The 24,894-nt window shown below is 50.4% G+C and overlaps 1 protein-coding gene across 3 annotated transcripts in view; it reads left to right on the forward strand.

Moving 5' to 3' along the window:
• Positions 1-24,894, forward strand: part of IGF1R (insulin like growth factor 1 receptor) — a 288,185-nt gene that overhangs the window by 34,113 nt on the left and 229,178 nt on the right. For all 3 annotated transcript variants that reach the window (XM_057723853.1, XM_057723851.1, XM_057723852.1), the window contains exon 2: positions 19,648-20,193. In XM_057723853.1, coding sequence (XP_057579836.1) covers positions 19,648-20,193 — 546 coding nt within the window. The remainder of the gene's footprint in view (positions 1-19,647; positions 20,194-24,894) is intronic.

The raw sequence follows: 24,894 nt of genomic DNA on the forward strand, positions 1-24,894 counted from the left end.
TTTGTTATTTTGTTTGCTTGCTTGTTTGCTGGTTGGTAGTAGTGACCCTCATGGGTATGAGGTGCTGTGTTATTGTGGATTGGATTGAGGGCGCTTTAAGGTTTTAGTAAATTTCATTGAAGGATCTGGGCTTTTTATGGGCATGCACTGACTTAAGCATGATGGATTGTATGGAGGAGAGAGTGTGCGAACCACAGTTAGCAACTGATTTTGTACTTATTCATTTGCCCGGTGTTTACTGAGACCGGCTGCTGCTTAGACCTGGGCTGGGTGGGCGCTTGTGAAAGACTGAGGATAAATACAGTCTCTGCCACCCAGGGGCTCATAGTCCAGTAGCAAGTGAGCACCTGAACCCACGGGGAGATGGATGCTGCCAGGGTCCCATGGCGAGCAGAGAGGAACGGGTCGAGTTGGCCCCAAGGTGAGTGCTAAAGGCTGGTGTCAAGACAGTGTTTTGTTAGAAAGAGCTCCCGGGAAGCCCATGTACCTGGTGTCCTGGAGTTTGGGAGCCTAGGTGGCTGCATGTCTTGTCCTTGGAAGGGGAGTCCAGGAGCTGAGGCTGGAGGTGCTGGCACGATCAGGTCACGAGGGCTCTCGCAGGCCTTTCTGAGGAGGTTGGGTTTTATCTGGAAGGCACAGGGAGCCTTTGAAGAACTTGAAATGGAAGAGTGGGCACCATTAGATTTGTGTGTTAGGAAGACCACCGTGGTTGCAGGGTAGGGGGTGCGTCAGTGACAGGCCAGGGACCCAGCCCCCAGCCAGGTGCTGTGTGGTCATCAGGGAAGAGGTGGCAGCAGCAGCCAGGACTTGGCATCGATGTCGTCAGGCTCCGAAGCTGTCACTGTGTAATGGTTAAATTTGGACAAAGAAGTAACGCTCTCAGAAGTTATAGCTGCAGAACTCTGTTTCATTTTGCCTTTGCGTTTTGGCTTTGCTCTCTCCAGCTCCGTAGGAAGGTGGAAGCCACTCACCTGTCAGCTGGAGATAAAGCTCCTTGTGACCCCTGGCCCCGGTTTGGTGATGCGACTTGAGCGGACGTGGACGTAGACGACGCAGTATGCTCACCTGGAGGTGTTTGGTGTGGAGCTGCAGCAGGTGCAGTGTGCTCTGTGGTCCAGCGTGAAATGGGAGCTGCTGGACAGGGCATTGGTTCCACTGGTTGATGGCTCTGCATGCCTGCTTGGTGTTTGGAAGAGGACGAGGTGGCTGCCGGCTGGGCCTCCAGTGTGTTTTCTGGTGACCTCGACGTGGATTCTTGTTAGCAGACTGCAGGGTTTGGATTGTGACTCTAGCCCTGGCTTGAGTTTATAGTGAGCAGTTGTGCAGAGCTCTCACGCTGGCTTTCTATGCAGATTGTTACCTGGGGGTGTTACGACGCTACTGTCTCACGTATGTGCCGTTGTGCGGAATTGGCCACATATGGGGATGACTTCAGAATCCTTTTTTATAGGGAGGGGGCAAGGCTTACCTCTGCTGAGTGTGCTGAGTGTTCTCTAGAAACATCTCTGCTTGGCAGCATGAGGTGAGGGCTTCGGTTCTGCCCTGTCACCAGCTAGCGTGAGAATTTTGAGAAAGTCATCTACGCCCCCTAGACCTCAGTTGATTCATCTGTGAAGTGGTTTATAGATGCGTAAGGCTCAAGAGTACTTGGTTAGTGATCTGCGACTCAGGAGGCCCGGAGATGAGGTTCAGAACTCTTTTTAAAACTGCATGCTGGACTTCCTAGGTGGCGCAGTGGGTAAGAATCCGCCTGCCAATGCAGGGGACACGGGTTCGAGCCCTGCCCCAGGAAGATACCACATGCCGTGGAGCAGCTAAGCCCATGCACCACAATTATTGAGCCTGTGCTCTAGAGCCCATGAGCCACAACTGTTGAGCCCATGTGCCGTAACTACTGAAGCCTACGTGCCTATGCTCTGCAACAAGAGAGGCCACCACAATGAGAAGCGCACAAGGAAGAGTAGCCCCCACTCGCCGCAACTAGAGAAAGCCCGTGTGCAGCAACGAAGACCCAACACAGCCAATAAAATCAATCAATCAATTAATTAATTAATTTTAAAAAATTGCATGCAAGCTCTGAATGTAGTTTTTTGGAGAAAAGGCCCTGGTTTATATCAGACTTTCTGAGAGATCCAGGTCCCACACAAGAAACCGTCGTTAACCTCAGAGGCTCCTTTAACCCCCTGTGCTCCCACACCTCAGCATCTCCATCTGGATGGGCCCTCCACGGCCAGGCATTTCCTACCTCCTCCCCTCCTCTGTGCGGTGGGTGGTGACTTTGGCTTGCCCAGTTGTCAATATCAAGTAAGCAGAAGCTCAGCCAGTGTTAGCAAAATTAAATCACTCCAAAAAAATCAATGTTAGTGAAATTAAGACACTTGATCTTAAAAGCAACTTGGAATAGCAATTTTTCATATTTATCATGCTATTTCTTCCTTCTAGATATCTTACATTTCTGTTGACTTTTGATGTCCTTTCAGGGAGCTGTGGCTTTGGACAGTTGCAAGCAGGTTTCTGGATTCTCCAGTGGGGGACCTAGTGGTTTGTCTTAGGTCAATTTGTCAGAAAGTATTAATCCAAAATATTAGAAACTATTTACTGCAGGAGGAGACCTTGCATACTTTAAAGATGATTCAGAAAGCAGGTTAGGATCTTGCCATACTTTCCTGCTGTCGTGGGTATCAGTTACCCCGTTCTCCTAACTCTGCCAGGACGCTCCAGGGAGAGCAGTGTCCATACTCATGGACCCTGTTGAACAGAGGGATTCTGTTACCAGCTAACAGGTGAGTGAGGGCTGAGGGCCACGTCTAGGGTGCTCCTTGATGGCGCTCCTCTCACCCTGCCCCACCTCCCAGGACCACTAGGCTGTGGGCAGAGGAGTGGGAGTGTCTGGCCCTAGAAGCAGAATTACAAAATATTTTCAGTTCCTTTGGGTGTGGTTTGGGGCCAAGGAGATGGAGCAAGTAAGGAATGAACTGTGAGGATTTATTGTCATTTTGATGATGATTTTTATTAAAAAATACGTGCTTCTGGTAAAACACTTAAAAGAAGGTAAGGAACAAAAATGCCCAGCTCGCCTGTCTTCACTCTACTCCTTCTATCGTACTTCCCAAAGGTAAACTACACAGATACTGCATGGACCAAACACGTCGTGTCCTGGATGTGTTTTTAAACATAAATGTACAATTTGGTTTTTCAAGGTAATGTATCTTGGATAGCTTCCTGTAGCAGAGAGACCTACTTTGTTTTTGAAATGGTTTTGCAGGTGCATGTAATATAGGACTGTGTGCTCCTTGTAAAAATTAAAACAACCCAGAGTCACAGAGGAGAGGTGATAGCTTTCCCTCTCCTCTCCCTGGGGCCTCTGAATCCACTCCCCCTGCCCCAGAAGCAACCACTGCTGACGACTCAGTGTGTCTCCCCCAGGCGTTCTCCCCTGTGTGTTTATACACCTGTCGGCAGGTGAGGAGGGAAGCCACCACAGAGCAATGTCTGTAGTTTAACAACAACAACAACAACAAAAACAGAAATAGGATCCCTCTTGTCGTGAGTGCCTTCCTCCCTCTGTCTGTCTCTGTCTCTTTTGTAAGCGAACTTGTTAGAATAGTTGTAGGTTACTCAGAGGTTGCCATGACAGTACAGAGCCCCTGTATACCCTTCACAGCTTCCCTGTGAACGTCCTGTGTTGCCGTGGTGCGTGTGCCACAGCTCCGGAACCAGCATTACCACATCACTGTTCATTAGTGAAACGCAACACTTTTTCCAGATTTCGCTAGTTTTGGCCCTGTGCTCCTTCTCTGTCCCGTGATACCAGGCAAGGTCCCGCGTTCATTCATTGAGTTGTCGCGTGCCCGTCACCCCCTCTGGTCTGTGACGGCTTCTCAGGTGTTCCTTGTTCTTGGTGGCTGTGACAGTTTTGAGGAACACTGGTCAGGTTTGATGCAGAGTGTCCCTCAATTTGGGTCCGTCTGATGGTTTTCCTGTGGTTAGGCTGTGACCCTGGGTTTGGGAGTTGAGGGAGACCCCGGAGGTGAAGTGCCCTCTGTCAGAGTACCCAGGGAACACACCGTCAACATGACCTACTCCCAGTGCTGTTAACCTTGGCTGCTTGGCTGATGTGGTGTTTATTGGACTTCTCTACTGTAAAGGGCTTTAAGAAGTCAGCAACATTGATACTCTCTGTTCTTTTTAATCGCTCTTGTATTGATCACTGTAAGACCTTGCAGTTTCTTTAAAAGATGGACATGTAGGTTGTTTCCTGGTTTTTGATTTTATAAATAAGATTCCAGGGAATGCTTTCACATTTATCTATCTGCTCCCCCCCCCCTTATGTGAGGGATGGGTCCCCGGGAAAGGAGTTACTGGGTCAAAGAGTTTTGGGCATTTGAACCTTTGGCTGGACTTTACCCTCCAGAATGGCTACACACTTGCATTCCTACCAAAAGCAGGAGATGTGCGCCTGTCCTCACTCAAGCTTGGTGTTAGGAGATTTATAATTTTTGCTATTCTGATAAGTTGAAAATGTTTCATTTCTCACTTGTCTAATCATGATGCCCTAGAAATCTTACTGGAGGTGGATGACCATGCATACTGGACTGTCCAGGAGCATTTGAGAAAGCAAGCTCTGCTAGAAATATAAACAACATAGAGATCTCTTCTCCAGGACTCAGAGCCTTTATCTGAAATCTTTCCACAGGCCCCAGCATTTAGAAGTGGAAAGCACTCAAAAGGCGTTACCCCGAGTGTGTTGTTTTCCACGTGACGCACCGGCGTGAGCTGCCGTTTGGTGGGGAGAAGTACATCTTGCCCCGAGCACTAGGGGACGGGGGGTGAGGGAGGCCTGGTGGATGTAGGAGTGTTCGAGCCGTGGGAGGACCCTGGGTCCTCAGTTTCCAGGGTTGTTACATTTTGCCCAGGCTTTCGCCTAGGTCCCTTTGGCCCGCGTCTCCTCTCCTGAGGCATTGACCCTGCAGCACAGAGGTGCAGTGGTGTTCCCTAATCTTGGGTCTGGGTGGACCCGAGGCATGCCCCCGCCTGCAGCCCTGCTTCCTGGTCCCACGTGAACACCCTGTTGTTACTCTCCGCCCCATGACTTGCCGCCCACCAGCTCCAGCCGCAGTGCTGTGACCGGGAGACCTGTTAAGCCTCAGAGGCCGGGTCTGGGCTGAGCAGAACGCTGTGGGTATGGGGTGGAGTTGGCCTTGGGCAGGCTGGCACTGACCCTGCCTGTGAGTGGTGCCACCCACACGCGGGGGGACGGGACTTACCGATTGTAGGGACTTGAGGCTTTTGTGTAGACGTTTTTCTCCCTTGCAGAACAACTCCATTTTCATCCCATACTCATAGCTTGGTTCCGTGCAGCCCCTGAGTGTGGCTGCTGTCCAGCAGGCTCTGCCTCCAGCCACTGGACGTGGGAAACACGGCCGCAGGGGCCTCCCCCTCCCTGGGGTGTGTCTGTCTCCTGGTAGAGGGTCAGCTGTTTTCCCTGCTTCCCTTGCCGTCCAGGGTGGAATTCTTAAAGGCGGCATCATGCGTTATCCTAAAGAGGAAATGTGGGAGAAAGTTTGCCTCTCTCAAAGCGCCTCAGGTGGGCCCACCCAGCAGCACCTGTCTCATTTCCGGTTTCCATTTGGAAACATGTCCGTTATCCAGTACCAAGGAGCCCTTGAAGGAATCCCATTGCACTTAATTGCCATACTTTTTATGTCTCCAAGTTTTGTTCTTTTGTTTTTAAGCGTAACTGTTCTTCCACGCTGCTGACATGTAAGCACGTTAACACAGTGCAGGCTGGGTGTAAGGATGCAGGGGGACTGAACTGGAGGGTTGTTCGAGGGGTGACCCCTGCATCACTTGTTCATGTCCCCCCATTCCATGCCGGGCTCTTTAATCCTCTACGACAGGGGTCCCCAGCCCCCCGGGCCGTGGACCAGTATGGGTCCCCCGCCTGTTAGGAGGCGGGCCGCACAGCAGGAGGTGAGTGGCAGGCGAGCCAGTGAAGTTTCATCGGCGGCTCCCCACCCCTCCCCGTCGCCCGCCTTACCGCCTGAACCACCCCCTCCCTCCCGCGGTCTGTGGAAAAATTGTCTCCCACGAAACGGGTCCCTGGTGCCAAAAAGGTTGGGGGACCGCCGCTCTACGACAGCCCAGCAAGTGGGCGTGCCTGTCGCTCCTTCACCAATGAGAAGGAGCCGTGGGCGGGCTCCGGGCTCCCGGCTGTACTGCTGAGTGGCTCTGTGAATATCTGCCTCCTTCCTGGAGTGAGAGGTGGTGGGAGCCTGGCATTCCCCTCTGCCCTTGGGACCTCAGCATGCAGTGCTCCCCTGGCCCTGGCGCCCCTGTGCCCTCTCACCTGGAAGGCATGGCTGGGAGAGGTGCAGGTACTGCCTGTGGCCCCTGCACTCCACTCAGTAGTTTGCTTTAAAGGCAAGTGTTGCTCACTTTCTCTGAGTTGTCCGGGTACTTGAGGATTATACTGTTCTCAGCCTGAACGTATACAGAAAAAAAAAAAAGAGCTTCTCAACTGTGAAAGAACATATAGATTTTTTGATTGGGTGGTGGGTGGTAACTCTCTTAACATTAGGGCATCTTCGTGTGATCTGAATTTCAGCACCAAATAAAGACTGTGTGTGTGTGTGCTGAGGTCCAGGGGGCCGACTTCTCTGTGACTTGCAGAGGAAAGGTTGACCCATTTCTGAGTAGAATTGTTATAAAGAGCAGCTGATACATGGAAGGAAAACTCTTTGAAGATTGAGATAAAGGTGAGTATGTGATTTCATGGGAACGCAGGGGGTGATAAGTGACAGTTGTCTGATGGAGTTGAAATCCCAAGTTCCGAATCTGTGAGCTCCACCTCTATCCTCCAAGGAAAACTGTGCCTGTGCAGGAAGAGTTCTTAGAATTAGACAAAAGTATGTTTTCTGTCTTTATTTTTTCCCCGTGGTTTGTGAACAAAAAAAAAGAATTTGATGTTCTGCAGTGGAATTAACTTGTGGCAACAGTATACGCTATTCCATGGAATATGAGGTCAGAAACAGTAGCAGTTCCCCCCCCCCCCCAAGGCAGGGTTTCATCCTTTTACATATGGGTTGAGGTATCTGTAAGGTTCTTATGTGAGGGGTCAGGGCTTTGGGGTTGACAGAGGTGTCCACCCTCTGAGCCTGGTCAAATGGCTCTCAAGGGGCATGGGCTGTGGAAGGGCCTCTCTTCAGGTCGCAGGTTCTGGGTGGTAGCATCCTTGCCTGCTGTGCAGTATCTCTAAAAAGGAATTTTCTGCTCAGAATTGTGTGAAGGAATCCGTATTTAAACCCCAGCTCTGGCCCCTAGTGACAGACCAATCCCAGGTGCGTCCTTTGTTGGTCAGTGTCCTCAGCTGTAAACAGAGCAAGTGTCACCCCTGCAGAGTTAGCAGCAGTAGGTGAAATCAGGCTTATAAAATCTCTGAAGTGTGCAGGTCCACAGAAATCTTTATCACCTCTTTAGGCAGCCCATTCTGACTTCAAATAAATCCTACTATCTGTTCTCATAAGGAACCCAAAGCCTTTGCCCTGTGTTGGTTCTGTGTTCTGTGTTCTCCTCCCCCATCAGCTTCACATAGACCCCGGCCAGCCTTCCGCCCTGTGGACCCGCGCCTTCTTGCTTTCTGCTGCCGTTCCCCATGACATGATTTGAGGTCCCTGTTCCTCCTGGCTGTCGCTTGGATGCTCTCCTACTTCTTCGCTTTTAAAGTGTGGAGACAGAAACCTAATTTTGGGGACCTTTCCTCTGTCCCCTTAGTTTACAGAGCCTCCCTGAGTATAGTCTAAGACCGCCTGACTTTTTAAATTTTTTTTTTGGCAGCCACAACGCCCCATCACCACATACAGAAATTATATCCAATTAAATCTCCTAAGTCTTTTTCACACCTCCTACATTTGTGCATTTCTTTTTTTGCACCCGTGTCCAAATAACATTATTTCCTCTCTGTTGCAATTCCAATCTGTTGATCTTTTTAGCTTATGACTGTCATCCAGTGTATTTGCCATCTCTCCTAGAAACTTGTCATCCTTGAACTAGATAAACATTTTATCTGTGCCATCGTTCAAGCAATTGATAAAAATTTTGAAACATACAGAAAGAGCCTCATGGCCTTCCACTAGAGACCTTCTTCGAGCCATTCATGAATCGGCACATTGAGGGGTGAATTGTGCACTTACCAAGCTATTCAAATATAGTTGTGTTGTTTCACCTATTGACAAGGGTATGATGAGATTTTAACAAGGCACCGTAGAGGACGTCTTGTGTCCCCACAGTCTACCAATTTAAAAAGTCCTCAGGCCAAGAAGGAAAAAAAAAATCCAAAATTTCCAAGTCATTGTGGTTTATGATGGTTTATGGTTTGTGATCCAGGGCTTCACTCTGCAGCAGTGTTTTCCTTCTGTTTCTGCCTTTGGTTGATAATATGACAGTACAGGGGGGGAATGTTACCATGGTGGCTTGGGTGTTGGGCTGTTATCTGGAGCAGAGTGGGATTGAACTGCTTGGGAGAAAGGCATTTAACTGATCTTTTGGGGAGCCAGGGCCTGGGAGGACATTGGTTTTAGGATGTTTACTCCTGGCAACATGCTGGGGGTGTCTTCCTGGAGGCTGCTGTCTAGGCACCTGTGGCGTGGATAGAGAAATCCCGAATGCAGAGAGTACCAGGCCTCTGTAAAGCTGCAGCATCCCTCCGTGAGGGAGTCAGGGATGCGAGTGGCCTCCAGACGCTCGGATAAGCACAAAGTGGAAGAAATACCCATCCCGTGGAGGAGAGGTGAATCTGGAGGTGTTAGAGCATCATAATAAATGCTGAGGCTGTGGAAAATACAAAGGCCTTGGCAAGAGTGGGAGTGAGGACTTACGGGCAGGAGCTGGGGTGGGGGCACAGGCTGGAGTGTGATGGAATTTTCTCACACTCACCCCACTGCATTTTACAAGGCAAGAGCCGTGTGGAGTTACGGGTGTATCGGGCTGTAGGAAACAACCTGGGAACAGCAAAAGTTAGAAAATTGATGAGCTGGTGTGAGAACTCTGCCCTTGACTGATGGTGAGGTCAGCCACAGTCTCGTTTGCAGGGGTGGAGCCTTGTATGGGGGGTTTTTAGCTCCTGCCCACTTTGTGTAGAGGTGTGTGCAGGTGCCCACCTGTCTGACCACTTACACCTGCCTGCTGTGCTCAGAGCCCATTTCCATGGAGAGTGTGTGCAGGACTCTTACTGAGGCCCCTGATTTGTGCCCTGAGGTCTCTGGCTGTACTGGGTGCAGCCCCCAAGTCATGCCTGGCCTGGAAGCTTCTTTCTAAATGCCCCACCCATCTGTGGCAGACCTGTGGCTGGACCTGCTTTCCTTCCCACTGGGTTCTCTTCCGCCCTGGGTGGTGGATGGGCTGCATGGCCTGCTTTTAGCTCTCCATATATGCTTGTGTGACCCATGAGGGGCGGAACAAAATACAGTGAAAGTTTTCCCCTGTGCTTTTAAAAAAATGTGGTAAAATACACATAACATAAAATTTACCATCTTAACCGTTTTTAAGTGTGCAGTCTTATCAAGTACATTTACGTTATCGTACAACCCTTCTCCAGAACTCTCATCTTGAAAAGCTGAAATTGTACCCATTAAGCAACAACTCTCCATTCCCCCCTCCTCCCACCATTCTGTCTTCTGTCTCTTTGAACTTGACTGCTGTGTGTAGTGGAATCATACAGTGTTTGTTCTTTTGTGACTGGCTAATTTCACTCAGCATCATGCCGTTAGGGTTTGTCCATGTTGTAGCAGGTGTCCGAATTTTCTTCCTTTTTAAGACTGAATACTGTTCCATTGTGTGGACAGACCACATTTTATTTATTTATTCATCCATCCTTCCTTCCTTCCATCCTTCCTTCCTTCCTTCCTTCCATCCATCCATCCGTCCGTCTGTCCGTCCGTCCGTTAATGGACACTTGGGTTGCTTCCACCTTTCGGCTGTTGGGAGTAATGTTGCTATGGACGTGGGCGTATAATCCCCTGTACTTTGGTTTGGTTCCTGACCACTGCCAGAATGACCATTCCCAGACTCCATGCTTTTGTGATATGCCCAGACCCCTTGGTGCTTGCATGTTTCCGTTGCCTTATGAGTTCTGAGACGCTGACTCCTGCTGGGGTTTCCCTTGGCTTCTTTAGTGCCTCTGTTCCAGGCTTCCCTTTGGCCTCCTGCTCTCCCTCAGACCTCTTGCTCCCCTTTCTCCTCTGCTTAAATCCCTGCCCACGCCCCACCCCACCCCGGGCCCAGCTCCACGTGGTCCCTGCTGAAGTGAACAACTCGAGCACACTTCCTGCTTGGAGCCCCTGTTGTGGGTGGCTTGTGGTGAGCACTTGCTTCCTTGTCATGGGATAACTCCCTCTCTGGGCATCTGAGCTGGATGTCCTGTCGTGCTTTGTAGGATGGTTCTCTGTGGCAGGTATGCGTTGACTCCTTGGGCAGGGGTGTTCTCTTTGTCCAAGTGGGCATCCAGCTCGCAGTGCTGGCTGTGTTCGGGTTGCTGCAGGTGAGCCCTGGGCTCTGCCTTGGGGGACACAGAGTGGGTGGTTTTAGGCTCCATCAGGACTGGCTGCTCTGTGAAGTCAAGAGTGTGTTGGTTTTGTTTACTCCCGACTTTCCGGCATCTGCAAAGTGTATGTTAGCACTTGGGAGGTGTCTTATAAGTATTTGTTGGAAGAATAAGTACATCTAGTCCTGTACCCTTATCTGAATCAGGAGGAAACTGAGGCACAGCAATGAAGGACCAACCTCAGGCCAAGTGGTGATTGGTCAGTGATGGAACCAAGAGTTATTTGGTCCCTGAGTACCGACCCGGTGCCCATCCCCTCCATCATCAGAGGCCCCCTATCGCATACAAAGCCTCAGCAATTCGAAGGGCTGACCTTTAGCACCATACCATGAAGAATCCCCTAGCAGTGCAGGGGGAACAGATGTGTGGGGTTTCTGCACCGATTATCAGCTTGTTTAGACGACTGGCAAATTGAAAGAGAACAGGTCACTTAAGGAAACTGGAGCATCGTAGAGCCAAGTAAAACACTTGTGAAGTGAGGATGTGAACTCTAACTGCAATAATATATATTCTACAAAAGCCAGTGAGATAGAATGGGGGCCACAGGGCTGACTGACTTAGAAGGCTTGCCTGTTTCTGAGCAAAAAATCTGAAATCGTAAGGGAGAGGGAAGAGAAGGCAGCCGGAACACACATTTTCCAGGTCAGGCTGCAGCATGTCTGCTTGCCTCCACTTGGCCCTCCTGTATACCTCCCTCAGGGCCTGGGCCCCACAGCGCCGTCCGCTGGCTGCACAGATGCAGGGTTTACGGAGGCTGGGGCGCTGTCCCACCTGCACTGCTGTGTGCCTGGCTGGTGGTGAGGCTCCCACAGGGCCCCTGGGGGCCTGAGTGGGTGGCTGTAACCAAGGCAGTCTAGCACCGTGTGCTGCTGCATCAAAAAGGCAACCAGCCGTCAGAACTGGAAATAAGTAGAAAGGTTGGGAAGCTCTCATAAAGGAGCTTTTGAAATATAGAGACTTGGAAAGAATATTGGGCTTTCGATATTTTAAGATTAGAAAGGAATTTGGAGTAACCGTAAGAGCAGGCAAAGTTGTTTTTAATGAAGACCCAGGAAAACAGTTGGTGCACCTCCACTGAAGCAAATACAGCTTCCTTCTTTACCAATCTGTCTGGCCCCAGATGCTTTATGTGATGGAGACGCTGGGGCTCGTGTTCCCGCCAATCTTTGAATTAATTCCCGGTAAAGTTTCCATTTCTTCATTGGCAGGCAGGGTGTAAACATCTCACCCATCTTTGTAAGTTCTGTGCCACATTGTAGCAGTCTCTTTCCCTGTTCAGAGGCTTCAGGACTACATCTTAGGAGTGCAGGGGCTTTTAGGTTGTGTATGGTAGACATGGCTCTCACCTGGGGCAGTGAACTTGTTCATTGCACATTGAAAGTTACATTTAATTTTTAATTTCTGTCCCCAGAGTCACCTGCGTAATGCAATCCCTTACATTCTTAAGATGGCCTTTAGTTATTGAATGTGTCAGGTGGCCAGGACTGCAGTCTGTGTAAAATATAAATGTACATACGCAGTGTAAATACATCCTCATTGATACATGAAGATAAAAGGCTTAACATGAATTGTGTCTGTTTACATTTACACAGAAAATTCGACTTTAACAAACGCTAGAGTATCCGTCGTATTTGTTATCACAACATTGACTTTTTCCCCGTCTCTGATTTTTTGGTTAGTTGCAGTCTACTGAGGAGAAGCGGCTAGAAAGAAATCCACGCCTCGCCTTCCCTGAGCACGTGGAGGGTGTGCTGAGATCTTGACTCGGGGAAGGGGCCACAGACTCAGCAGTCACGGGTGGACCTGAAGGCAGTAGGGACACTCCACCTGCAGCCCCTTTACCTTCTGCTTTGCTGTGCTTCCTACATCATGTCTGTGGGTTACTTGGGGATTTTCTGGTGGAGTAAAGATCACATTAAGAACTATAGTTGCACAGCCTTTTCCTGCATCACATAGCAAATGTGGTGGGTGGGGAGGGTAGTGACAGGTAAGGGGGATTAAAGGATTATTTTCTGGGGCACTGGTTCTCACAGGGTGGTACCCAGGCCAGCAGGATCACCCAGGCACTTACTAGAAACCGGAGTTCTCAGGCCCCTGTACTCTGTGTTCTATCAAGCCCTCCAGGTGGGTCTTACGCCCACTTAGGATTTTGAAAACTGTCCTTCAGCCTACAAAATGGAGTTGACCTACCGAGCACTTGTCTAGCCTGCTTTCTTGCATCTGCCCTGCTGTTACCCTTGCTCTTTTCCCTGTTACACAGGCTATACCCCTGGGGTTCGCCTGAACGGCCACCAGCCACCCCCAGGTGTGTGCCCCCACCTGCTCACCTTTCCTGGCAAGACCCTGCTCATCTTTCAGATCATCCTCAGGGATCCCCTCCTCTGAGAAGGCTTCTTCATCTCCCCAGAGGTGGGGAGTCATGGGCCCCCTTCTTTGCGGTTCCCAAGCCCTGTTCGTTGACTATTAAAACTTGTATCTTGTTTTACTTGCCACTGGCTTGAGAGGTGGTTACTCTCTCTCCTTGTACAAAACTCAGTTACCCGTGAATCCTCTGCTAAGCTCTTGAATCAGTGTGGCTTTCGCAGAGGGTTAGAGTTTTTGTAGTACTAAGTGATTGGTTTCAAAGAGTTAATTTTAAGGGAATTAAAAACCTCTTATCCTGGGCCACTGGCCGAGACAAAAAGGTTTTGTTATGTTGGATTTTACTGTCAGAACCAGAGATGACAACTGATTCATAAATATGTTTTTCTTTCACTATTTGGCTGTGGACCTGCAGGAAAGTGATGCTAACTATGCTTCCCCATGTCTTTTATTTCCAAGGACAGCCAAGACTGTCCCATATTTTTAAAGAAGAGCTGATCAAATGGAGAACATTTTAGTTAGATAACTCCTCTGCTATTCTTTAATGGAATTGGTATCAGAAGGCTAATCCACGATTTTGCTCATTTCCCCCGTTTGTTGTATATTAGTAATGTTTAGATTGGGACGACACAATGAATGAATGTTTTTATTAATATTTAATTTACGTAGTAATATGGCCCTAAACTTACTACTGTCGGTAGGAACATAGAAGCCCATATCTGATCCTGTGACAGCCTCTGTGGTGTAGGTATGGACAGCCCACTTTGCAGGTGTGGAAAGTGAGGCTTAGAGACGGGAGAGATGCACCCGGTTGAGGTCAGGAGCCAGGCAGTAGCACTCCAGGGCTCGGACCTGAGTCACCCCATTTTTCTTTTTCTAGGACCCAGGGTTGTGTTTAATATGGAGCATACAATAAAGTCGTAATTGAATTTCTTGTATCGCTCTTCCAAATACTTAGATACACAGCTTTTGGGGGTTTTCTCAGCCAAATGCTTTTCATTAGCCCTTCTTATATTAGCATGTCTAAGGGAATTATTTTCCAAAGATGTATAGTTTGTTTATGCCTTTCACTCAAGTCCTTAGAGCAGAAATTCTATCTGTTGATGTTTTAAAAATACCTAGGAATTTGGGGGAATAGTATTTCTTTCAATGGAAAGACTTTATTTAAAAAGGTATTTGGGGGGAAGTGACTTCTCCCCCACCCCCCTCGCGGGCCCTGGCCAGCCGGCCTGCCTCCTCCCCTGAGAGGTGGCCGGGCGTGGGTCCCAGGCGCCACTGGCCCCTCCAAGCCTCTCTGTTGCCCGCGCCCCTGCCCCCCTGCCGCCCGCCTGCTCCCTGCGGTGACGGTCCTCTGTTTCTGTTTGGGTTCTGCTGCTGCTGTTCTCTGGCTTCCGGGCTGCTGCCCAGGCCCCCGGCCCTACCTTCCAGCAGTGCGCTTTCCCTCTGCTTCCCGCTTGCCTTCACTTCCGTCTACTTCGGTGATTCTTTGCAGGCCAGCCGGCACTCTCACACGCCAGGCACTTTGCTAAGGTTTGCGAGTTCTTTGGCTCTCTGTTGCTTTGAAGAGGGAGAAGCAGTGTTGTAGGATTTCCTTTTAATCACCAACCGGCAGCAGCAAGGGTGTGCCTGTCCTCCCTCCACGGCGCGGAACGCGTGCTCCCTCAGCGCTTGTTTTATTTCGCGGCACAAATGAAGCATCTTGTGTTCTCTTTCCTGTCTGTGGCCTGTGCCGTCTCAGCACTGCGCTGTCGTTAGTGGTCCAGCCAGGTTTTCCCTCTCTGGTTACTATCACAAGGCACCCCAAAGACCGAGCGTCACCCACGGAAGCCAGAAGGGCTGGGGGCCGGGTCCCGCCTTGCACTTTGTGGCTTGGGCTTGTCTTCGGGAATAAGCGGGCAGTTTCTTCCTACTTTTTTCTTTTTTTCTATAGATGGGAGAAAAGTGTCCCGTGTGGAGGCATCTCTTTCATTGGTAGAAGCTGTTGGTTACGGCCCTGTGGCGTGGCTTCAGAATGGTCTACACTGGCTGTGGAGGGGAGCCGAGGGGCAGAGCAAAAGGGATTCTTCCCTAGTGTCTGTTTTGGTGGCCATAGGAAACTTCAGCAGACTTTAGTTTTGTGTCTTGATGCTCTTTCCCTGGGTGCTGAATTTTCTGGTCTGTTGCAAGTGATAGCAAACAAACGGATGCGAACACTTGCTGATGACATCGATGTGTGAATACCCGTGTGAACACAATAATAGCAGTGCATGCAAGCACTCCTCTATAAAGACTTCTGTTCACTATTTAGGAGCAAACTAATATACTTAATGTATAATGGCATGGAGGGAATATGATTGTTTAGACTGGGCATAGGAAGAAAAAGAGTACAAAAGACAAAAAAAGACTTTCACATTGAGTCATTGGCCCGAAGCTGGGTGGTATGTCTCGATTTGGAGGGTGCTCTGGGGGCAGATACCTGATGGAGACCTCATTCTCTCCATTTCACCTCAGGAAAGGGGAGCGGGAGTGGGAAGCAGGATACAAGGCTTCCCTGGCCCCAGTCAGGCAGCACGTCTTCACTGCAGCTGCTCTGCGCCCAACGTTAGGCCTGGGAGACAAACGGTAAACAAACGGGGCAGAGGCTCTGCTTTCAGTGGGGATAACAGGCAGTGATCACTCAGCTAAACACATCCTTTCAGGTATTGACACTTTTCAGGCATGAGAAGTGTTCTGAAATCGATGAAATAGAGAAAAGAGGGAGGGAGAGGCAGTTGGAGGGGGCTGGTGGAGCTGGGGTGTTTGGGCAAAGCTCTGAGGAGGTGACATTTGAATGGAGAGCCCCGTGATGGGAATGAGACTGATGTGTGATGATGTTGGGGGGGGGGGGTTGTTGGGGAGGGTAGACTCTAGACAGCGGGGGATGAAGGAAGGAGCTTGGGGGCCGCCGTGAGCTGAGCAAGGACATACTAGAGCAGGGGTAGAAGGAGGCAGGTACAGCCTCGGGGGCGGTGGGGGCTGGGTCCTGGGGAGGCTGTCGCTGTCGTCCAGGCTGGAGAGGATGGTGGCTCAGGTTAGAGTGAGGGTGGCGGATGGAGACGGACGGACATGGAGAAAGGCGCTCACTGTGTGTGTCTGTTAATGGTGTGTGGACCGCACACAGGTGCTGTTTCAGGCATCGGAGATAGAATCGTCAGCTCCTGTCCTCCTAGAGCTGACGTTGCGGTGGGAGTGGTCAGCGTGAGAAGAGAGGCCAGGGCTTGGTGCTGAGGAGGGTGGACATGCCCTGGGGGGAAGTGGACGGCATGGTCGAGGAGCTGTGGGCTGAGGAAGGCGGGCATCGTGGTGGGAAGAGCATTGGAGATTCCCACAGGCTTGGGAGCTGGAGCCCCGAGGACCTTTCTTCTCAGCTTTACTAAGATATTATTGACATTAAAATATGACATAAACGTTCGTTTAAGGTGTACAGTGTGGTGATACGCTGAATGTTTCGCCTGGGCATAGGAAGAAACAAATAGTACAAAAGAAAAAAAAAAAGACTTTCGCGTTAAGTCATTGGCCTGAAGCTGGGTGGTGTGTCTTGAGCTGGACAATACTCTGGGGGCAGATACCTGATGGAGACCTTGTTCTCTGCCTTTGCCATGGATACACGGCAGGGTGATCACCAACATAAGGTCAGTTGACACCTCCATCCCCTCACAAAAACACGATTTCTGCATGTGTGGCGATAACACTTGAGATGTACTCTCTTAACAGCGTTCGAGTGTACAGTACAGTGTTGTTCACTGTGGGCACCGAGCCCTGCCTTCGCTCCCCGGCCCTCTGGGGGAGTTTGTACCCTCGGACCAACCCCTGGCCCCTGGCAACCACCCTTCTAGCCTGTTTCTGTGAGTTTGGCTTTTTTAGGTTCCACATGTGAGGGAGAACACAGTGTTTGTCTTTGACATTTCAGTCAGCATGAGGCTCAAGAGGATGTGTTGCCGCACTGGAGACCATGTGGTGTTAGGGGGTGGTGGAGAATCAGGAATGACTCTGGTTTTTGATATGAGCCGTTCAGGGAACGGGAGTGTCCGTGACCAAATACGGAAGCTTGGGAGGGGCAGGTTGGGATGGGGGGAGGACGTGAGTTATCAAGACTCCTGAGTGGAGCCGTGGAGTAGATGGGCGGGTGTTCAACTGCAGAGCTCAGAGCTGCAGGCCTGCGGCATGCCTCCGAGAGTCACCCAGGGCAGGGGCGGCGCAGGAAGCCTGCTGCCCACGTGAAATGACAGGGGAGGCTGAGGACAGAGCCCGGCATTTAGAGGACAGGTCGAAGGGGGAGGGTGGACAGTGGGCATGTGGGATCAGAGGGCCCTAGAGAAGGAAGCAAGGCCAGGAGACTCTGAAGGAGTCATGTATGATGAGGACTGGAACGGTGCTTGGCTTTGGTAACGTCACTGAGGGCTTTGCTAAGCGATTTGGTATCATGACCGGGGCAGAAGCTTAGCTGGAGTGGGTTGGAGGTAACCCGTTGGTGAGGATGCTAAGAGATGGGACTCTCCAAAAACTGTGTCAGGTTAGGCTGTGAAGGGGCTGGTGTCTTGTGTATGTGACCTTTTGTGGACAACGTGACTCCTCAAATCAAATTCCTCCCCTTCTAGGTGGCAGTGGCATTACGTAGTGTTGAGGGGCTGTTGAGAGCATCACAGAAGATGAAGTACATGGATGCCTCTGTCGGGCTGCCGATGTTCTCAGAGTGCTGGTTTCTCCTGTCTGAGAAGCTTCATTTTCTCATCAGGAAAAGGAGGAAATTAGGCCAAATGAGGTTTCCAGGTCTCGGTTCTCACGCATTGCCTGCTCCTCGCCTGGGGTCTCCCCGCTTCCCTTTTCCCTCGTCTGTTCTGCTTTGATTTTGTCTTGCGCGCGATCACCAGATTAATTCTCGGGAAAAAACACCTTGCTTAGGCTTCTCTTGCTCCCGAGAGTCTTGAGGGGTGCCTCATTCCTGAGGTGAATGTGCCTGTCCCCACCTGTTCCCCTTGATGCCTTGAGCTCTGCCGGACTCACTTCTGCTCTCCTCTGCACCCCGGCCGTCAGATGGGCTGCTCCTTGAATGTATCTTGTTCTGCCTTTTCTCTGGCCTCTGGAACGCTATATCCAGTTTTAAATCCCAGCCATCCCTCAGGAGCCGGAGTGTGTGTGCAGAATGTCCCTTGGCACTGTGATAGAAAGGACCACGTCTCTGCAGGAAGCTTCAAGGCTACTCCTGTCTGCCTGCTTAGTTCCGCTCACGTCTAGAGTGGGCCCTTGGTGTGCACACACCGACCGCCTCCTGCCTCGCCTGACAGTTGTTTATCAGGGGTCTCAGCTCCTGCCTCCACCATGAGCCTCCTCTGAGACTCCTTGGCACCTCCTGCAGTGCCGTGTGTGCTGGGTGCCCCACAAATTAACAAGGGACATCCATCAGAAAACGTCACTTTGTCTGAGAAACTGTAATGGAAGCTTTGGGAATTGTTAAATTTTAAGAGAGGGTAGTAACCAAGGGTTTTTCCTCTGTATGTATATCTAGAATGAAAAAGAAAAAAGTTTCCAGTATTGAGGCTGTTTTATCAAAAGCCTTTAAAATCTGCAAACACCTTGGCCCAGCAATTCTACTTCTAGGGATTTATCTTAAGAAAATAGTCTTGAGTATCTGCAGAGAATGTCCATTGGAGTGTTGTTTATGATGTGAAAAAAAAAATGGAGATAACCTAAATATCCAACAGTAGGGGATTGGTTTGAAAAGAAAAGAACTCATGGTGCATATTCGTATCCTAGACTGTCTGTCTCTTTCTTAAAATGATGATGTAGAAGGTCATTGACTTGGTAAAATGTTCATATGAAATGGAGGAAGTGTGTTTGAAAACGTTGTGTTATTGAGAAAGGATAATTGGCATAGATATTGACATCTTTGGATGCTGGGGTTATTGATGGTCCTTACTGTCTTTTTGCTATCTATTACCTAACCTTTCTGCTAGAAGCATCCTTTCTTGATTAAGAAAACACTTGATTAAAGTTGGAATTGGATGCCTCTTTTATTCACATAAATCACATATTCTTATCTTGCTGCTAAGTTAGCCTTTACACTCATGCAGTGTTGGGGAGAGCCCAAGGCCACCTGCCCACGTCCAGCGGTGGTAGGAAACATGGGTGCGTGCTTCTTGGGGTCCCTACCTTCCAGGTCATGGTGACTGTTCTCCAGTATATGCTGCATGGTGTCCTTGAGGCTGGCTGCAGGAGTGACTTGTTGTCCCTTGGCTGCTGAGCTGCCTCTTCAGGCGCAGGGCGCTCGCACTCTGCAGCATGGGTGGGAGTGTGTGGCCTGGCAGCTCCGCAGTCAGGCCTGGGCTGCAGCCTTGACCCTTCCCTGTGCTGCTGTGTGGCCCTAGGTTCTCAGCTGTGGTTTGCAGGTCGATGGGGTGGGGCTGGCACCTCCCGCAGTGGTGAGCGTGTTGCACAGCATCTGGCCCAGACTGGGCACTTCCCGAAGGAAGGCTGGCCACGGAGCTCCCCAGATAGTCCACCCGTAGCCACTCCTAAGGCAGTCGGCGGTGAAGAATGGGGTCTTATTTGTTTAATAATAATATAGGCTTCCTGGAAACTGGCCATGTTGTGGGTTGGGAAGTAGTTTTTAAGAAGTGGTTCCTTTGTAACTGAGGCCCATCCTGCCCTCCGCTCTTGTCTCCCTGCAGTCTGCGGGCCAGGCATCGACATCCGCAACGACTACCAGCAGCTGAAGCGCCTGGAGAACTGCACGGTGATCGAGGGCTACCTCCACATCCTGCTCATTTCCAAGGCCGAGGACTACCGCAGCTACCGCTTCCCCAAGCTCACGGTCATCACCGAGTACCTGCTGCTGTTCCGTGTGGCCGGCCTCGAGAGCCTCGGCGACCTCTTCCCCAACCTCACAGTCATCCGTGGCTGGAAGCTCTTCTACAACTACGCCCTGGTTATCTTCGAGATGACCAACCTCAAGGATATTGGGCTCTACAACCTGCGGAACATTACCCGTGGGGCCATCCGGATCGAGAAGAACGCCGACCTCTGCTACCTCTCCACGGTGGATTGGTCCCTCATCCTGGACGCCGTATCCAATAACTACATCGTGGGGAACAAACCCCCGAAGGAGTGTGGGGACCTGTGCCCGGGGGCGATGGAGGAGAAGCCGCTGTGCGAGAAGACGGCCATCAACAATGAGTACAACTACCGCTGCTGGACCACGAACCGCTGCCAGAAAAGTAAGATGAGGCTGTGACCGTGGCTCTCCTCCTGCTTCCCTCTCCCCATCCCCTCACCCTCCCTCCTCTTCTGAACTCAGGGTTCTGCCGGCTTGGCAGGTGCCGCCGTGTTCCAATTAGAATGTGGGGTCTGGGAGGGTCTTCCTTTTGTATCTGGGAACTGGTGGGCTCAGGACTGTGGCCTGGCTGCAGGCCGTCCCAGCTGCTGGCACAACCATTCCAGTCACACACTAGAAACCACCCGCTGCACTCCTGGGCTAGAGGCTTAGGGAACGTCTGCTTTGAATTGCTGATGAGAAAGGTGACCTGGTGCGCTTGAAAGTGCCTAAGGCCTGGCAGTCAGGGCTGCGTATGTGTGAGCTCCTTTATCCTCTGTGTGGAAGGATGTTTTCTGGTAACGCAGCGCTTCCTTAGCGTGAGTGCACCTGGAATATTGTGGGATAAAGGAAAAGGTAAGAGCAAGTTCACGTCCTGGGAAAGTGGTGACCCGCACCCCGTCCTCGGTCCTTGATGGTGGCGTTGCAGTGCTTGTGTGTCCTGGTTTGTGATGGAGCACAGCCAAGGCGGTTGGGGCAGGGGAGCCCTGGACCAGTTTCCAGGAGTCCCAGGTTCAGGCTGACCTCGCAGGTTGCTGTACAGCGACCTCACGTGCACACCCCAGGCTTCTGCTTCCTTTCTTTCCTACCTCTTTTTTGAAGAATTGTGCAAATCTTGTGAAATCGCGTAGTGAAAGAACTTTGAAATGTGTTTACTGCTCTTGAGGGTCAGGTGGTGGTATTTGGAAGCTTCTCGTTTAACTGCTGTTTGCTTCTTTTCCTTTGAGCATAACTGAACTGTTGTCTGATTGTGGTCAATACCTTTTTGGGTATTGAAATGTGAGTCTTCTTGCGTTCAGCAATATTTAGGTCTATTGGCCAGGAGGGTTCCCCTCACTGGTTGGAAGGCAGTGTGGTAGCTATAAATAGTTGTTTAATGGTTGGCCCAGTTAGAGACCCAAGGAGCCCATGTACTCTAGCTAGTCACGGAGAGCCAAGAAATCCCAAATTGGTAGGCTTGCCTAAACTGTGACATGTGTAAAATAAACAAACCAAAGGCCAGACCCCACAGGTAGCGTTGTTTCAATTCCCTGCTGGCCAGGGCGGAAACAGAGAAAGGATGCTTGCTTTGATGCAGCATACACTCTCATGCCTTCTGTCATTGGATCGATCAGCGGGTAGGTGCACACTGGTTCAGTGAGGGAGGGGTCCCACTGGCTGCAACCAGAACCTTGAAGAGCTGAGAACACATCAGGCCACTTGGAGAATCCCTGTTGGCTACGGTCGGGGGAAATACTGTGCTAAAGTCACATTTGTGATTGATTAAAGCTGTACCCTATCATTAGGTTACCCGCTAGTTCTGAGAAAACAACAAAAAATATTTTCAAGTAGTCTTGACATTTAAAATTTTTATTTTGGAAGAAAAAGGCATCACCAAAGGAGGCGTCATGTGTCGTGGAAAGATGTTGGATGTGGTATGAGAGGCCTGGGTGACCTTGGACCAGCCAGCCCTTCTGGGCTGCACTTGGACATGTTTAGAATGTTCCATCGGGCAGTCCCATATTATTCCTTAATGGTGATCACATGTGCGTGCAAAAGTGTTTTGAAAACTCATAAGGTCCGTACAAAAGGGAGGTGTTACTTAAAAAGTCATCAGGTGGGCACTTGTTCAGTGATTCAGTCGGTATTTATTTAGGTCTCACTGCGGACTTTGGGCTGTTTCTGGCCAGCTGCTTGTTGAAGAGCTTGGAGCAGGGGCAAGGCATGAGTTCTGGGCCCACGTCTAGTGGCCCTGACTGGAAATGATCAAGTAAGTTAAACTGGCGTGGCCCTCAGTTTCTTCATCTGAAAAATGGGACAGCCCCTTGCCTTCCTCATAGGGCTGTTGGAAGATTAGAAAGAGAAAGAGGAAAACCTCCATAAGAAAGGACCTGGGGATGGAAATTGGGCCTTGGTGCTTCTACATCTGATGCTGATGGGCCTGCTGGCTGGACATCCTCTTCCCCAAGGCCACACCCTGCAGCCTTCTCCCGGGCCAGTGTCTCAGGCCTGCTGATGTTTTTCTGTGATTTCACAATGGAGTATTTATTTAAAATTAATAACAGCATTCAGGGAAATTGTCTTCCCTTCAGCTTGTCCTGCAAACTTAAGCATTGGCAGATTTTTTGGAGATTTTCTAGTTGAATTGGAGCTCTTTCCTTTTGCATAGATTCCCTTCCAGCCTGCTCTGTCTGTACAGTAGCCACTAGCCACACGTGTCTTGTCGAGTACTTGAACTGTGGCCTCTCCAAACTGAAATTTTTTTTTTTTTAAGTGTAAAATCCACACTGGATTTCAAAGTGTAGTATGGGGGAAAGAAAGAAAGATATTTCCTTAATATTTTGTACATTGATTACATGTTAAAATGTTGCTTTAGACATCTGAGATGAAGTAAAATGTTACTATAGTTAGTTTCACCTGTGTCTTTTTACTTTTTAATGTGGCTCCTAGAAAATTTGAAGTCACAGATGTAGCTTGCCATCTGATGCTTTTGGAGAGTGCTGCTTTAGGGCATATGGTCGAAGGCGCTGGGTTCTGGGCTGCGTCGTCTCTGTGGCTGAGCGCGCAGTGCTGTGGTGCTTCACACCTGTGCATCCAGAGTGCTTGGGGAGCCTTCAGGGAGCCAGGTGTGGAGCATCGCGTCCAGACAGAACGTCTGCCTTGGGGTCCACGTCAGTGTTAAGATGGCCATTTAAGAAGAGGAAGCATAGAAGAATCCCATTCTGTTATTCTTCCCAGGGCTGGCTGCAGACAGAGGGGGGCCTCTGGGGAGATGTGTCGCCAAGGAGGTGTGTGAAATTTTTGATGTGACGGGGAAACACTCAGTTATGTGGTGCCAATAGGCAGTTTTCACCCAACGCTCTTCTTTAAACTCCCCCTGTAGATCCTGAGGGAGTGGCAGGCAACTTCGTTGACAGGCCCCTTCAGGAAATTACTATGCTGTGGGTTCTCTGCCCCTTCTGTATTTCTCTGTTGTCTTACCATTCTGAGGGGTGGTTTTACGCAGGCTTGAGTTATTCACTCTTGGAAAGTGATTGACCCTTAGAAAGACCGAGCATGGCTATTTCCTTTCCATGAAAGTGTAACTGGTGCCCCCTGAGATGCGGCACCATTGACTCCTTCATCCTTACCTGCTGGCATCCCTGATTCTCCTCCTACCTGTGCAGCTGTCTTTTTATTGGCTCCTCTTCCGAGTCTAGTCTTTAATAGCTATTCTCCAGAGTAACATCCAGGGCTCTCCCTCTGCTGTCCTGTTCCCACAGAATATCTTCACCCACTGCTTCAGCATCCTCCCATCTGCATCTGGCTTCCAGGTACCATCTCCAGCTCAGACCTGTCTGTGAGCTCTCAACCCCATCCGCAGTCACGTCTGGACACCCATGGGCATTTCAGCGTCAGGTGGTCTTCCCTGGCTGCTCACTTCTAGCCCAGGGTTTTCCTTGTTCTCCCCCTCTGCGTGGGCAGCGTTCCTGTTCTTCGAGCTCCCATGTCACACACTTGGGTACCATTTGGATGCTTCCTTCTCCAACCAGACACTAAGCCCTTTCCATCTGAAATGTGTCCCTAATCTGCCTTCCTCTGCTCTACCCTCTGCCTGTCCAGTGACACAGCCTCTCCCCAGCCACCCTGCCTCTCCTCCTTGGTCCAGTGACCTATGTTCCCCACACACACACTGACCGAGAGGCTCCCATCCCTGAAATCCCATAGAGGAGCCTGTGAAACCCCATGAAGCGGGCTGTGCCTCTGGCCTTGTGCCCGCAGGTCCTTGACTGCGGTGGTGTTTTTTGCTACTGACCAGCTGGTCACCTGCTGTTGGAGGACTGTGGGGTGTTATGGACTCTGGTGTGCCCTGCCTGAGGAGGAGAAGCCTGTCTGTAGGGCTGAGTAAATCCTGGGCATATCCTCCAACGCTTGGCCAGTGTGGCGGGCCCCCCAGGCGTGAGCACTCACCTGCTTTGTGAAAGATTGATTGTCAGGAAGATACATTTTGCCTCTTGCGCAGAGAGCGGTGTGGAGTAACAGTCCTCGGTGAGCCAAAAGCCTCGAGGATTATGAAATGCGGATGTTCCCTGTGCAGTTTTCACGGTCGTTGCTTCCCAGGAGTCACGCAGACCGTCCCCTGCTCATAACTGGCTGGGAGGGTGAGCCATGGGTGGTAGCTCTTCTCTCTGCTGCCCTGGTCAGAATGATTCGAGGCCAAGGATGATGGAGAAGGGTGGGAACCTTCTTGAAAGTTGAAACTTGGCCTGGGGTGCTGTTCACTTATTCGCTGGAGGTCAGCCACGACCGGGGAGGGAGAAATGGTGAACCTTCTCTGGGCACCTGTGGTTCTTCCCCTGCCCAGTGCGTTGCCTAACCGTGCGTGGTATTCGCTTGCCTTTGGGCTTTCTGGTGCTTGATTTCAGGTATTGCATCCCTGCCCCCAACCAAAAAAAAAAAAAAAACAAGTCCAAAAACTTACCGCTGAACTTAGCCTCCAAGTACTTTTTAACCTGTCAGGGTGAACAGCTTGTGGTCCTGTGTGGCCTGTGAGCAGGCCTGATTTTGCCAGGAAATCCACCAAGCCAGCAAGTGAGGCCGTGTTGGCAGTTGGCTTCTCTGGTGGTGCAGCCTTACTTCAATTAAA

The sequence above is a fragment of the Hippopotamus amphibius genome, chromosome 2, assembly GCF_030028045.1.
Source record: "Hippopotamus amphibius kiboko isolate mHipAmp2 chromosome 2, mHipAmp2.hap2, whole genome shotgun sequence".
Lineage (NCBI taxonomy): Eukaryota > Metazoa > Chordata > Mammalia > Artiodactyla > Hippopotamidae > Hippopotamus > Hippopotamus amphibius.